Here is a 14,548-nt window from a genome sequence, read left to right as displayed (position 1 = left end):
ACTGAATACTCCCTCAATTAGTTCATTAAGAAAATGCTGAATCTTTTTAAGCATGTAAACAGAAATTTCAAGAAGCATTTGATATCTAATAAACATTAAACAGCCCTTCTTCTGGGTATAATATGATGATTTTACATAACAAAATGACAATAATGCAGAGAAAAAATATTGTCAAGTAACCAATTTAAAAGGTGAATTTCATGACGGTAATACCAATCAGATAACAAAATTTTCCCTTTCAGTTTACATAGGCTCCAACACAGAATTGAAGAGAGTGTACCTCATCCCCTGCAAATAATAGAAACATTCTAATCATAACATAACTTAATGAAAAATTGTTGCTCCACAAATACTATCAAGCCAATCTATCTTCAAAATTGAATAATAAAAACATGTCATCTGTAAACACTGGATTTTCTGTCTTTGTTGTTGCAAAAAATGAAAAATTAACAAAAATTGAAGGGTGAGCCTTGATGCAATTGCTGACTTGTGGCTTGGTCACAGGATTCAAATCATGGAATCAGCCTCTAGCTTACAAGGGTAAGGCTGTGTATATTCACCCTCTGTGGACCCCACCAAGTGGGAACCTCATGCCCTAGGCCACACACATTATTACCAACAAATGTGAAACAACTAAACAGCAACAGCCATTATTGTATTCAAACATCAATATATTCCGATTGACATTGCATGAAAAAAAAAATTCCACCTCACCAAACATTGATTACACAATATCAATATCACTCAAACTCTTAAATTAATTGAATAAAAGAAATCCCGTAACCACAATTTCAGAATAAATATCTGCCTTAGTCCTTCAAATAATATGCCACCATCCACATTACCCTCAGCCCGGCAATTATAAGCAATACTAAATATCAAATTCGGTCCTTCAAGGTTAATGCCATTGGTTTCAATTTGATGGTATAAATTGACATTGAAGGACCAATTTGGTGTATTTAGCAACACTTTTTTTGCCATAATCTCTATTGTCAGGTGAATCTCATGTAGTTCCCGCAAAGAGAGTGAGGGACAACATAAAATTAATCCAATAATATATTTTAATAAAGCGAATTGCTAGCCTTGCTCGTTACAATATTTTGGAGTGCAATACACCTTTACACCAAACTTTATATTTCTCACCTACTGTTCACAATTTTTTATCATTACATGTACACACACATTAGGCCGGACCAAAATAACTAAACCAAATCCCAAATTTCCCTTCAAACTCTTGGATTTCCCATGCAACCAAACACACCTAATTGAAGATTAGACCTATAATCTCACCAAGTAAAGAAAATTTAAGAAATGGAATAAAATAAAAACAGACACCACCATAGTTTCTTTAAATTCAAAGAAATTCAAAATTCATAGCAACCAAACACAGTGAAAGGGCTATAACCTCACCGAGAACAACGTTGACGCCGAGTTTGTACCTCCGTATGAGCCACGAAACCCCTTCCACCTGGTGCGGCTTGAGGGTCGCCCTGAGCCCAAGCTCTTCCTCGCACGGCGGCGCATCGCCGGCGCGTGCGTCGTCGTCGAGTATGATTTTGGCCGCAACCTGAAGCCTCTGTTCGTAGCTCAGATTCATTGCGTCAAAGGTGACACCGAGTGCCAGTGAGTAGCTTCGAATCGGTGACTCGGTGGGTTGGGGAAGCTTTTTGAACGAAAGAAGATGCGAGGGAATGAAATGGGCTCGCTTCGCTTCCTAAAATAACCACGTGGAAAAGGACGGGTTTTACACGTGGACAAACACATGGTTTATTTTCTGTTGTTTTTTTATTTTTTTCTGAATGATGCATTTGATACGAGAAAGGAAAAAAATATAACACAAGTTTTTTGTTTTATACATTATTTTGATCAATAATAAAGCACACAATAAATATAATATTAAATTTTTAAAATATTATTTTTAATATTAATTATTGTTCTCACCTGAAATTGGTATGGGATGATCGCTTGATGAGATCGGTGAACCTCCTCTACCTTGTAAGTTAGTCACTCTAAAATAGGGGTGGTACCTGCAAAAGAGACTCTGATACTTAAAGTTAGTCTTTGTAGATGTGTAGGTCTCATATATATAATGCATGTATCTTGATGTAGATTAAGATTTTTCCCTTAGCGAAAGTAGGATCGGTTATGATCTAATAAGATTGTGGGTTTATCTCTTTATCTTTATCAGTTAGAGGATGATTCGATCTTCTCAACTGATGTAATTTGATGTCCTTAATGCCAAGGTGATTCCTAGTGCCGATGTGGGTAGTACACTAGCTCTCCGAGCTCTGAGCGCCTTGGGCGAGGAGCTTATACCGAGTTTAGATGGTTGAATGAGGGGTCATGACTTTTCAGTTCCACCCCTTGGGCCAAACACCATGTATTGTTAGAGGGTCGCTTCATTTCTCAAAGCGTTGGTGGCTGTAATAAAGAGTGACGACTCATAATGATGGGATGCACCCTGTCATTATGAGCCCTTATTTAATGTGTCTATTTTTTGTCGTGTATGGGCTTTGGTTTTAAATGCTAGGATTCTTTATTTCCCTCTTCACTTTTGTGTTTGCCATTACCACTGGTATATTTGCCTTGCCTTTGCTCTTCTGTTGCGTTTGTGTGTTTTCTGGTGACGTCTCCGCCTCTCGTCGTCGCCATTTGCCAGTCTACGAGTGTCGGTCCCTAAGGTTTCCAGGTACTTCTCCCTTGCTTGCTCCTCTTCCCCTTTCTATTCTTACTTAGGAGTGTCGCGATTATGGTTGGCAATGGAGAACAAGGTTCCACCCCCCCAGGCCGCCCCTGGGCCAATGGCCCATGGCGTTGGTCGTTCGGCCAAAGGAAAGGCCAAAGTTTAGGAGGAGGGGGTCGTAGTTGCTGGGGGCATAGCCAATGGTGACGATGGCAAGAAGAGGAAAAAGGGTGGGAACAATCAAAGGGATTCGCACCCCACCATCTCTGTTCCAGGATATGAATGGGTTAGGGGGGACGTGGGGGAGTTCGAGAGTAGGTTTAGGTCCTTTCTCAAAGTGAGTGCTCTTTGGAATTCGTTGACAATTTGCACGTTAGCCATTTCCAAGCTCATCTAGGTCGAGCCTTGTCAGCCTAGTGAGCGTGTGTATATGTCAGGTACTACAAATACCCTGTTTTTCTATATGTATCGTTGTCTTGTTAGAGACCTTGGTGTTTGCCTTTCTTTCACCCCGTTTGAGTGTTCCTTTCTTAAGCATATCAACGTCGCTCCCTGCCAACTTCACCCTAACAGTGTTGGGGTTTTCTTCGAGCCTTTCAGGTTTTGTGCTCAGCTCTAGGAATAGGTGCTTCGCTGCCTACTTTCCTTCATTTTTACCAACTGAAACTATGCGAGCCCCTCTTAGGCTGGGTGTCTCTCAGTGGTAGTAAGGTTGGGGGGTTGTTCCAACTTTACTCCCAATCTTATAAAAGGTTTAAGAAGGAGTTTGTTCAGGTTCGCCCTATAAATGCCAACCCAAGGACTAAAAAGGTCTTCCATCTCGAGGGGGAGCCGAGGTTCCCCTTTGTAACGTAGTTAGTAGACTGGAATGGGACGTTTCCAAACTAGAACAGGTTGTTCCAAACTACTAAAAAGGCTTATAAACCCTAGTTAGGAACGGGTCATTCTGGTTTAAGAACAGGTCGTTCTAAACATGGCCATTATGGGTTAAAATGCAACCCAGAACAGGTCGTTCTAGTTTGAGAACGAGCCGTTCTGGATGTGAATTTTACACATGACAAATGAGTGCAGAACGGGTCATTCTGGATCTGAAACGGACCGCTCTAGCCATTCCAAACTTCTATAAATAGGCCACATGCATGCAGTTGAGGAGAAGAAAAAAAGGAAACTTAGAGAGAGGTTTTAGAGAAAAGTTTTAGAGAGAAGGACTATGGGTCTGTGAGCTCCTTTCTCTCCCAAATTTCTCTATATGATTCTTCTTCTCCTCTAGATCACTAATGTCTTTTATCTTTTCTTGAAATTCAGACTAGGAAGCTTGCTTTGGGTGGATTGAAGTTTATGGGTTGAGCTTCAAAAGGGAATTCTACTTCTTCTCAGTTCTTGGCCATTTTGAACCAATTTCCAGGTAAAGGAAGTTAGGATTCTCATGGATTGGTTGCATGTGAGTTTAGAAACTCAATTGCATGAATAGGAGATTGATTTGCTGATTTGAGGGGTATTTTTCATTTTCGGGATTTTTGAGCTAAAATGGGGTTTTGGTCGATCTTGATGAATCAGATGGGTACATGTTGTTTTTAGGACTTGGATTGAACTATTGTTGGTGCATGTATGTTATTTCTTCCATTGCATGTGGATTAAAAAGTTGCTTGATACTATGTTGTATATTGGTTCATATATGTATTATATATGATGTAAATTGGCACTTGATTCATATGTATGCTTTGTAATGATATATATGAATGTTTAAATATGATATGACATGTGTATATGTTCATATGAGAATGATATTGATCATGATGGTGGATTGACCATGTATGATATATGATGCATTATTGCATGTGATGCCTTATGACATGTGTCTAGCCTAGGACTTGAGGAAAGGGAAAATATTTTTGAACTAGAAGAGCTCACATAGAGTCTCTTGAGAGTGGTGCTTGGATAGGCCACTGATATAAATGAGAGTGGTGCTTAGATAGGCCACTGGATTTGGGTGAGAGTGGTGCTCAGGTAGGCCACTGGGTTGGGTGAGTCTCCTCTAAGTCCTTAGTTAGTGTTGGAGCGGAGTATGAGGTCGAGGGTTATTCCCTTAACCAAGTATTGGGGAAGGTGCGTGGATCCTTGCAGATAGTCGGTGGGCGAACTCCACAAGTGACTTGGTAATGCATGCCAAGGTCGTGGTAAGCTTGTACCCAATTGTGCTATACCTGACGGTGGATCTGGACTTCCAATTGTGTAAGTGACATTATCCGAGTAAACCCGAGTGAGGATTTATATCCTGTTTAGCTATGACTGAGCGGGTGCATTGGACGTGAAAACAGTTGGGGTGATTTCAGTAGGATTGGGATGTCACTTATACTACTCTGTTGTTAAGGAGATCTCCTAGGTGTATGCGTGATGACGCATTAAATGATAAATATGCATTTGATATCTTTCATGTGATGCTTAATTGCATGAATGTTGTTGTGATGAAGTGTATGGTGTTTGACTTCATGATTGCTATGTTGCATTTTATGCATAAGTAGATTTGGATATAGTGTATGGTGTGGCTCTATGAACATGATTGGATAAATGTGTAGTATAGATTATTGTTATATACTTGTATGGTTGTTTATTGAACTCTAGCTTACCCTTTTGTTTCCATGTGGATGGACTGCGATGATCATACTTTATATGGGAGCAAATTAGGGCTAGCTTGGAGTTAAGGTCCGCTATCAGACGAGGATGTTTTTCCCAGTGTTAGAGTTACTTGCTGGGGTAACTATTATTGTGCTTGACCGACACTAGGAAATATTATTTTAGATGACTGTACATATATATAGTGTTATAATTTGTATTTAGAAAACTTTGTTATTATTATATTTTATATATCCTATATGTACGAGTTGTCACATTTAATATTTCTTTTAGTCTACTTGTAGTAGAGCGATTCCACTAAGTGTAGGGACCATGGCGGGTCGTTACACCCTTCTTCTTGTAGAAGAATCTCGTTAAATTTAATGGTTTTGGTTGTCTTCACATGTTGGCTTCCAATAAGGCCGACATAGCCAACCTTGAGAAACTACCTCGACCCCTGGACAGCAAGGACGTCCTTTCCCTTGTCGACTTAACGGACAAAGAGAAGGGTTTGGAGAGTGAGTATTTTATAATTGTGCTTGTTGGATTTGCTAAGTGTTTGTTGTCGTTCTAATAACTTTGTGTTGTTTGTTTTTGCAAAGTTGATGGGGAAAAGCAAATGGTGCGAGCTCAAGGCGAGATTCAACACCGATGAGCTCGAGGTGCCCGAGCTCAGTGAGGAGGAGGTTACTCCGCTGCGACCTCGCCACAAGAGAAAAAAGGCACCAAAGAAGGTGGGTGAGGCTTCGTCTACCCCAATTCTTGAGAAGTTGACATTAAACGTTCCCGATCATGCTGCAGCAATTGATCTAACCATGAGCCCTCGAGCTGAAACTCTGCCAAGGGAGCCTGTGACCGAGGTTATCTCGAAACAACGGGTACTAACTTCGTCCTCATCCTTGTAGTACCTTTTAGTCATTTTTCTAACTTCACTTATAAAAATCTTGTGTTTTTGTTGTAGGTGGTTCCGACTTCTACTGTCGCCGAGGTTGGCAATGATGGTGTTAGTTCTGGGGTGCTATCTACATTCCCTCTGACCACAACTCGCCTATTCCTAGCTCAGCGACTGCACCGAGGTCAAGGTGCATATACCAGCGCTTCAACGTGAGTCGCCCCTTAGCAAGGTTGGACCATGTTAGTATGTCACCCGACGTGACATTGTTGTGGAATCCTAACTTGACTGTCGAGGGGTTCTTTAAGGAAGATCCAGCCTTTGCAGCCGACAAGGCCATAATAGAGAAGGTGGGCCTGGTCAAGGGTTTGGACTCGGCCGAGGTATTTATGTAGAGGTCGATTTCCATAGTGGACCATTGAAGGTGCAGATTGCAAAGGCATCAAGCCGAGTTGGAGAAGGCATAAAAGGACCAGGCCGAGCTCCAAGCTACGAGAATGGACTTCGAGAAGACCCGAAAGTCCTTGGAGGTCGTGGTGAAGGCTAATGAGGCGTATGCTGCAAAGGTTGGCGAGCTCTTGGAGAATGTCAAGATGGCCAAGGGTGAAGTAGAGACCGCTCATGCTCGGTATCAGTCATTGGAGGGGGAGAATGAGGCTTTGAAGTCCAAGTTGTGAGTGGCCGAGGAGAAGCAGTTTTGCGACGAAGTCCTCCTGGTTGGTAGGGGCGAGGAGATCAACACCTTGAAGATGGATCTCGAGGTGTTGACTTCTTCGAAGAAGAATATAGAGAAGAAGCTTCGCGGGACCGAACGCGTTGTAACACCCCGATTTTCACAGATTACATGAAGGCTCAAAGCCCAAATTAGGGTCATTTAGTAGCCTAGAATGGGTCGTTCCCAAACTGAAACGGGCCATTCCAAACTACTAAAATGGCCTATAAACCCGATATTGGAACGGGTCATTCCAACACAAGCTATTATAAGTAAATTTTGGACCTAGAACGGGTCGTTCCACTTTGGGAACGGGTTGTTCCAGATATGGCCATTGTGAGTTAAAACTCATCTCTAGAACGGGCCGTTCTAGATGTGAATTTTCCATATGATGAAAGGATCTAGAACGGGTCGTTCCAGATCCAAAACGGGTCATTCTGGCCACTCCTAAAATCTATAAATAGAGCACTCTGGCATTATTTTTGGACACACTCTCTAGAGACCAAGAAGAACCAAGAGAAGGAGATCAACCAGATTCTGCTCTAGCTTCACCTTCTGCTTATCCAGGTAAGGGGGGAGTGAGAAACCTCGCTCGAGGGTGTGGGAATAATTGTTGGGTAGCTAGATTGGCCCCCAATCCCTTGCCTGATGCATGCTTTTAGGAACAGGCAAAATATGAATATTTTCTATTTTTCCCTCTGATTGTTCTATTGTGTTCCTTGTTGGATGTGATGTATTAATATGTGATTAATTTTAAAAGTAAACAAGTTTTGATATGAATTAGAGTGCTCTATGAGTTCCTAAGAAAACCCTATAAGAAAACAGGTCAAATATGAATGTTTTTTGTTTTGTCTTCTAATTGTTTTGTTGTGTTCCTTGTGTGATATAGAGTGTAAATATGTATTTGATTTCAAAATTAGATAAGTTTTGATATGAATTAGAGTGCTCTATGGGTTCTTGTGGGAAACCCTATGAAGTAAAATTAGGAATATGATCTGTGGATGATTTGAGACATTAAATGTAAAGTTGATGATGGCTTCATGTTTTGGATAAGTTCTTAGTATGATTTATGTACTATTTTGATGTATATAATTACGAGAAGTTTCTTGTATGAGACTATGTGAATATGATGTGAGAATGTGAAAGGTGAACATATGATCTGTGATATGACATTGTAAAATAATGTGACATGAGATATGATGAGATGTGAAATGTGAAATGTTGGGTCAATGAAATCGTGAATGTATGACATGCATCATTTGAATTTATGAGTTAATCAGGTGTACCTTTGGTCACCTCGTGATATAACAAGCTAATCAGATGTACTTTTGGTAACCAAGTGATGTAACCAGCTAATCAGGTGTCCCTTTGGTCACCAAGTGATGTAACCAACTAATCAGGTGTACCTTTTGGTCACCAAGTGATGTAACATACTAACAAGGTGTACCTTGGGTCACCAGTGATGAAATGATGCGAAATGAGATTATGAGACACGTGACTGGCGCCACATGCATTTATGAGTCGAGTCCATGAGATCATTGCATAATGAATGACTATGCATGTGATACTATTGTATGTATAATTGGAATTTGTACTTAAATAATGTGTAGCTATGACTGTGTTTGTATGATTTGTGTGTGTCTTGCCTAACTGTTATTTCTACAATTAGAACTGAGTGAGATGTTTCTCACTCCCTTGTTGTCCTTTGTATGTGTTTAAAATTGTGTTGCAGGTGATCATCAACATGAGGATGTTGGTGATGAGGCTTAGGCTTCGGTTGGGCATGCTCTGATAGGATATGTGACATCGGGGCATAGCTAATCGTAATTAGGATTTCATTATTCTATTTTGTTTTGGAAGAACTCATGTTTCATTTTTCTGCATTTGATCATGTTTTAAGTTTATGAATGTGAATTCTCTACTCTCTTGTTATTAGAATTGTTATTTTAATTCTAAAGATTTTTTTTTAACCCAATAAGATATTTCTTTTATTTATTATATATTTATGCTGGGGTAGAGGGTGTCACACGCATCATTGTTGTCGAGCATAGGAAAGGCTTTGCAAAGGCGATGCGTCAGGCTAAGGTGATAGCTCCCGAAGTTGACTTCTCTTTGATGGATGTGGAGAAGGATGTGTGGAATGGGAAACTAGTGAATGAAGATGATTTCTCCGAGAGCTCGAGCGAAGATACTACTGCTTAGTTTTGCATATATAACTTTAAGTCTATTTTCTTTGTATTTTTTTTTCTTTTAGTGTGTTTTGTTTGTTGCTCATGTACTTTTCCAGACTTGCTCATATTTTGAATGCGCTCGCATACTTTGCCATACGTTTCCTTTAATTTTTGCTTTTTCATTTGAACTCGTCATTGTGGTTTCAAATTTAAGGCTCCAACGTGGCTTTGTCAATTTTTAAGTTTGAAGTTCGAACTCGACCTCATCATTTTAAATTTAAGGTTTGAATTCGACCTTGTGGTTTTAAATTTAAGGTTCGAATTCGACCTTGGTGTGAGTTTGAGGTTCGTATTTGACCTCATAAATTTGATTTTGAGGTTCGAATTCGACCTTGGTTTGAGTTCAAGGTTCGAACTCGACCTTGTAACTTTAAATTTGAGGTTCAAATCCGACCTTATGAGTTTAGGGTTCGTATTCTACCTCATAAGTTTGATTTTAAGGTTCAAATTCAACCTTGGTTTGAGTTCAAGGTTCGAACTCAACCTTGGTTTAAGTTCAAGGTTCAAGCTCGACCTTGTAGTTTAAGACATATACAATATATGCTAACAATTCGTAAGAATGGAAGTGGTCTTATTGATGTGTTAGGGATGCCTCGTTAAAACCTCTTCGACCAAAAACCCTTAATTGTTTTACAGGAAAAAAGGTCGAGGAGGAAAAAGAGTACACCTCCGAAGTTTACAACTTAACTAAAGTAGAACTTAAGATGGGTAGCATTCCATGTCCTTAGGAAAGCCTTGCCTTTGAGTTCTTCTAGTTGATATGCACCGTTCTCGAGGTTTTTGGTGATTCAGAAAGGACCTTCCGAGTTGGGGGCAAGCTTTCCGTCCGAGGGATCCTTTTGTGCTTCTCCTCGTAGTCGCCGAACTAGGTCTCCTGCTAAAAAATTGTGTGGTTTGACCTTGATATTATACCTTCTGGAATCTTGGAGTTTGTAAGCCTATTCTCTGATCTGAGCCTCTTCTTGGGTTTCATCAATCATATCGAGGTCAACAACCAGTTCTTCATTGTTTTGGTCACTATTGAAGGTAAGTCTTCAGTGAGATGTCTCCCCAACCTCTACAGGTGTCGCAACCCGAAAATTTTCGATCTCGCGACCTATGGTTTAGACATCCTTTTGAAGATCTCATCAATTAAAGAATGCCCGGACACCAGACTAATCCTTAATTAATGGTTTTGAAAATAGGTTCATGGAGTCGCCACCAATGTTTTACTCAAAACGTTGGAAAAAGAAAAGGTTTTTAAAAGTCCAATAAAGGCCTTGATAACCAGAATTGGGTTCGGGAGTCGATTACGTGTAGGGAAGGTATTAAGCACCCCTACAATGCCCTCAATCGGTACCCTATGATGAAGTTAACGTGATAAGAATTAATAAATTAAATATTAGATCCCCTTTATTTATATTTATTTACATACTATAAATTTAAATTACACGATTGATCCTAGAATGTCTACATGATTGTTTTTATTATAACAAGATTTATCAAAATAAGAAATAAAAAAAAAGAAGAAGATTGACTGAAATACCTCTTGAACGAGCTCTATTGAATCTTCAAATATGGAGATTTTTAGGTGCTTTGTGGCAACCTTTCACGCTACAATATGCCTCACAAAACTCAAGAAATACAATAAGAGGGAGAAAGAGAGAAATTTCAAACTCTAAGGAGTTTTGGATGAAATTTGGTGGCCTTGAGAACTATGCATGAGTCTGCTATTTATAGACATGAAAAAGTTGCCAAAACGGCCCGTTCTAGATTCGGAACGGCCCGTTCTAGATCTGAACGTTATGTGTTAATTTCGCATCTTGGAACAACCCGTTCTGAAACCAGAACGGCCCGTTCCAGAGTTGAGTTTAACACATAAATGCCTACACTGGAAGGGCCCGTTCTAAACTAAGGTTTTAGGCCTTTTTTTGTAACTTGGAACGACCCGTTCTAGTTTTGGGAATGTCCTGTTCCAATTCAGGTTTTAGCCCCTTTTTTAGGAACCTAGAACCGCCTGTTCCAGTTTAGGAACGACCCGTTCCAAACTTAGGTTTTAGGCCTTTTTATGGACTTGGAACGGTCCGTTCCAGTTTTGCAACAGCCCGTTCTAGGCTACTAAAACTAACTTATTTGGGCTTTTAGGCCCTCTGATGTCATGTCTTGTTGCTTCCATGCTTCAGGAGTTCCTTTCCTTGATAATAGATGTCCATTTCATTACTTTTGTGGGTCCAGAAGAAATTGGGTGTCTACAGCTACCCCTCTTTACTTGTCCTTTGGAATAGCTATGTGTTGCTTTTCCAAAGGCAAGTGAAGACGTAGACATTTCCTCCGGGTCTTCTCTCCATCTCTTTATGTTGGCACTTCTGCGTTGCTTCCCTTGGATAGGTGAATTTGCTTGTATCCTTGCCGCTTAAAGCAGCTGAGTGTTGGGTTGCATACTCTATTGGGTAACAAGGGTGACAAACTATACACCTGATCTTTAGTCTTCGAGTAGATGCTCCATGCCATGGCTCTAATTGCTTCTCTTGCGATAGTGAGGTGGAGATCCGGTTCTTCAGGCTGCTGATGTTAAGTATTATTGTGTCGGCCTCTCCAGGCCACCTGCTGATGTTGTGAGCATTGTTGTGCCGGCCTCTCCAGGCCGCCTGCTGATGTTGTAAGTATTGTTGTGCCAGCCTCTCCAGGCCGCCTGCTGATGTTGTGAGTATTGTTATGTCGGCCTCTCCAGGCCGCCTACCGATGTTGTGAGTATTATTGTGCCGACCTCTCCAGGCTGTCTGTCGATGTTGTGAGTATTATTGTGTCGGCCTCTCTAGGCCACCTGTTGATGGTGAGTATTGTTGTGCCAGCCTCTCCAGACCGCCTGCTGATGTTGTGAGTATTGTTGTGCTAGCCTCTCCAGGCCACCTGCTGATGGTGTGAGTATTATTGTGCCGGCTTCTCTAGGTCGCCTACTGATGTTGTGAGTATTGTTGTGTCGGCCTCTCCAGGCCGCCTATTGATGTTGTGAGTATTATTGTGCTGGCCTCTCTAGACTACCTGCTGATATTGTGATTTGATTGCCCCCTTTTATTTGGCGAGGACGTCTGATGAAGACGAGGATTGTTGGTAGGTGGTGCCCTTGTGCTAGTGGGCAAAGGAGTTAATGGGTGACAGGGATTCTAGTGTTGCCCCTGTCATGTGAGTATTGTGATGCCTCTCCAGGCGTCTACTTGTGATAGAGTTTTTTCTGAATGTCATTTTTCTTTAGCTTCGGCTCTTTTATGTTTGAAGCTTGCCTTTTTCTGCTATTTTTCTAAATGTTTCGGTTTTTTCAACATTTACAAAGCTTGCCTTTTTCTGTTTTATCTTGTGTTATCATCATTGGTGGAGGGATCTCATCCCATGATGATGTTATTTGCTGAATCTTTATTAATGAATATTATTTCGGAAGCCACTCCTGGCTTTGGTGAGAAAACCATTCCTAGTCTGGCATTCTCTTGGATCATCTTTCATTTGGTGAAGAAGTAAGGCGTGGTGGCCTCTTCATGTTTGAATTCCCGATTGTTCCTTTGTTATCCTTTCCATGCTATTATTGAGTAACATCTTTATTGCAAATACATTTTGTTTGTTAAGGGTTGATGGATGAGGCCTAAAGTGAATATTTAAAGGGAGAAGAGAAATGAAAGAGTGTTATGGCATTTAAAATAGAAACTTTCAATTTACACGTGCCCCTTAGCAAAGCTCGGAGGTCTGGGCGTGCCCCGAGTTTGTGATTCATACAGAGAGAGATAGACGAAGGTTGCCCCCTAGAGAGTCATGGATGATTTGATACTTTCAAAAAAACCGTTCCACTTGCTTGGACGTCGGTGTTTTGAACTTGGAGTGAAACCTTTATGAATTCTTGCTTTCGAAGGGAATACTCGAGCCACCTTTCGGTTTCAACTCAGATAAACATTTCTTATTTTTATATATCCCTAATTTTTGCATAGGACGTATTCTATCGGGATTTTGATTCTTTTTTCTTTACCCTAATGTTTGCCTAGGACACCCTTTATGGGTTTTCATCCTAGCGAGTCCTCATCATGCAATGCCTTTATTCTTCAATTGGGTTTTGTCTTGTAATTCCCTAGAAGCAAGGATTCATCCATTCTTGATCATTCCTCCTATCCCGGAAATTGTCGTTTTCGCATGGGAAAGTCTCGATGTTTGAATCGTCGATTTGGGCGTATGACGCCCCCAATTACTGATAAGTGTTCCCTGATTTGATGTGTCGGGTTTGCATTTGATTACAATAATTTCCATTATTCGGTTAACACGCACAAATTAGGTTTCCCTTTTTATTCTTATTTATTATTTACAAGGAAGGCGTGTTATCTATATGAAACGTAAAATAGGATGCAAAGACACTTAAGAAATTCAATGAATATCATTCTCATTGATTTTTGTTTAGAGAACATTCTTTGCATACTATTATATGTGCCTTCTATCTCTAATGGATGCATGCTAATGTACTATCCTAAGAGATGCATGATATTTATTTTCTACCTAAATTTTATCATGTTTTTTTTATTTTTATTTTTTATTTTTTATTTATTTTACTAAAGGTTATGATGCATGATTTTTGCTATATTTTTTTTGTTTTTTTTTCTGAAACAAACTATCCTATATGATGCTTTAGAGCTAGGATATACAGAAGTGTGTTAGTTCTTTTTTATTGATATCGGTTTGTTTGTCTATAATTACTTTCTATTTGAAATGGACAAAAAGAGAACACAACAAATGCAACACGCATATGCTCAAACAAATGTACACCCACAGACAGTCACGTTCAAAATCTTTGGTCTGTGGTCCCTATAAGAAAAGTGAGTTGTATAGGACAGTTCTAATCTCACTGGTCTCAAGGCCCCCAAGGTGCCCCCATTATAGGGACCCAGTATCTCTGTCACCATCACCTGGCAAACTCTAAGGTCTGTCGCAGTATTTCGGGCTAGAGTAACTGGTTATCACCTTGAGTGTGATTTCCGACAAGGCTCGCAGGCTCTAAGGTCAAACTTGGGCCGGTCGTACGTCGACCACTCCTTATGTTTAATACCCTCATGCCCCGGGGTGTATTGGGAACTGTTGTGTGCAAAGGTTTGTGTACAATTTTTTATTCAAACAGATGCAGAATTTAAACAGGAAAATAAATATTAAAGCCAAACAAATAAAGTAAACAAAGTAAAGGGGAAAAATATTTAAATTTTTATTTTTATTTTATTAACTTCATCAATTAAATGGGTCTGACCCTCTTTCAACTTCCCCAGCGGAGTTGCCATCTGTCGCAACCCAAAAATTTTCGATCTCGCGACCTATGGTTTAGACATCCTTTTGAAGATCTCATCAATTAAGGAATGCCCGGACACCAGACTAATCCTTAATTAATGATTTTGAAAATAGGTTCATGGAGTCGCCAC

At 40.2% G+C, this 14,548-nt stretch overlaps 1 protein-coding gene across 2 annotated transcripts in view; it reads right to left on the bottom strand.

The window, feature by feature from the left end:
- ASG3 (SNF2 domain-containing protein / helicase domain-containing protein) overlaps window positions 1-1,702 on the bottom strand; it is a 42,814-nt gene extending 41,112 nt beyond the window's left edge. Inside the window, exons 1-2 of one of the 2 annotated variants that reach the window (XM_020378065.3) lie at window positions 1,411-1,702; window positions 281-288 (exon numbers count right to left, since the gene is read on the bottom strand). In XM_020378065.3, the coding sequence (XP_020233654.1) occupies window positions 281-288; window positions 1,411-1,597 (195 nt within the window). In that variant the 5' untranslated portion in view covers window positions 1,598-1,702. Of the gene's footprint in view, window positions 1-213; window positions 289-1,410 lie in introns of both variants that reach the window. The other variant, XM_020378132.3, reaches the window with a different exon arrangement.
- Window positions 1,703-14,548: the final 12,846 nt, after the last annotated feature.

The sequence above is a fragment of the Cajanus cajan genome, chromosome 4 (assembly GCF_000230855.2).
Source record: "Cajanus cajan strain Asha chromosome 4, NIPB_CcT2T_4, whole genome shotgun sequence".
Classification (NCBI taxonomy): Eukaryota; Viridiplantae; Streptophyta; class Magnoliopsida; order Fabales; family Fabaceae; genus Cajanus; species Cajanus cajan.
Note: the sequence above shows the minus strand (reverse complement) of the source record. Positions and strands in the feature narration are given on the sequence as shown.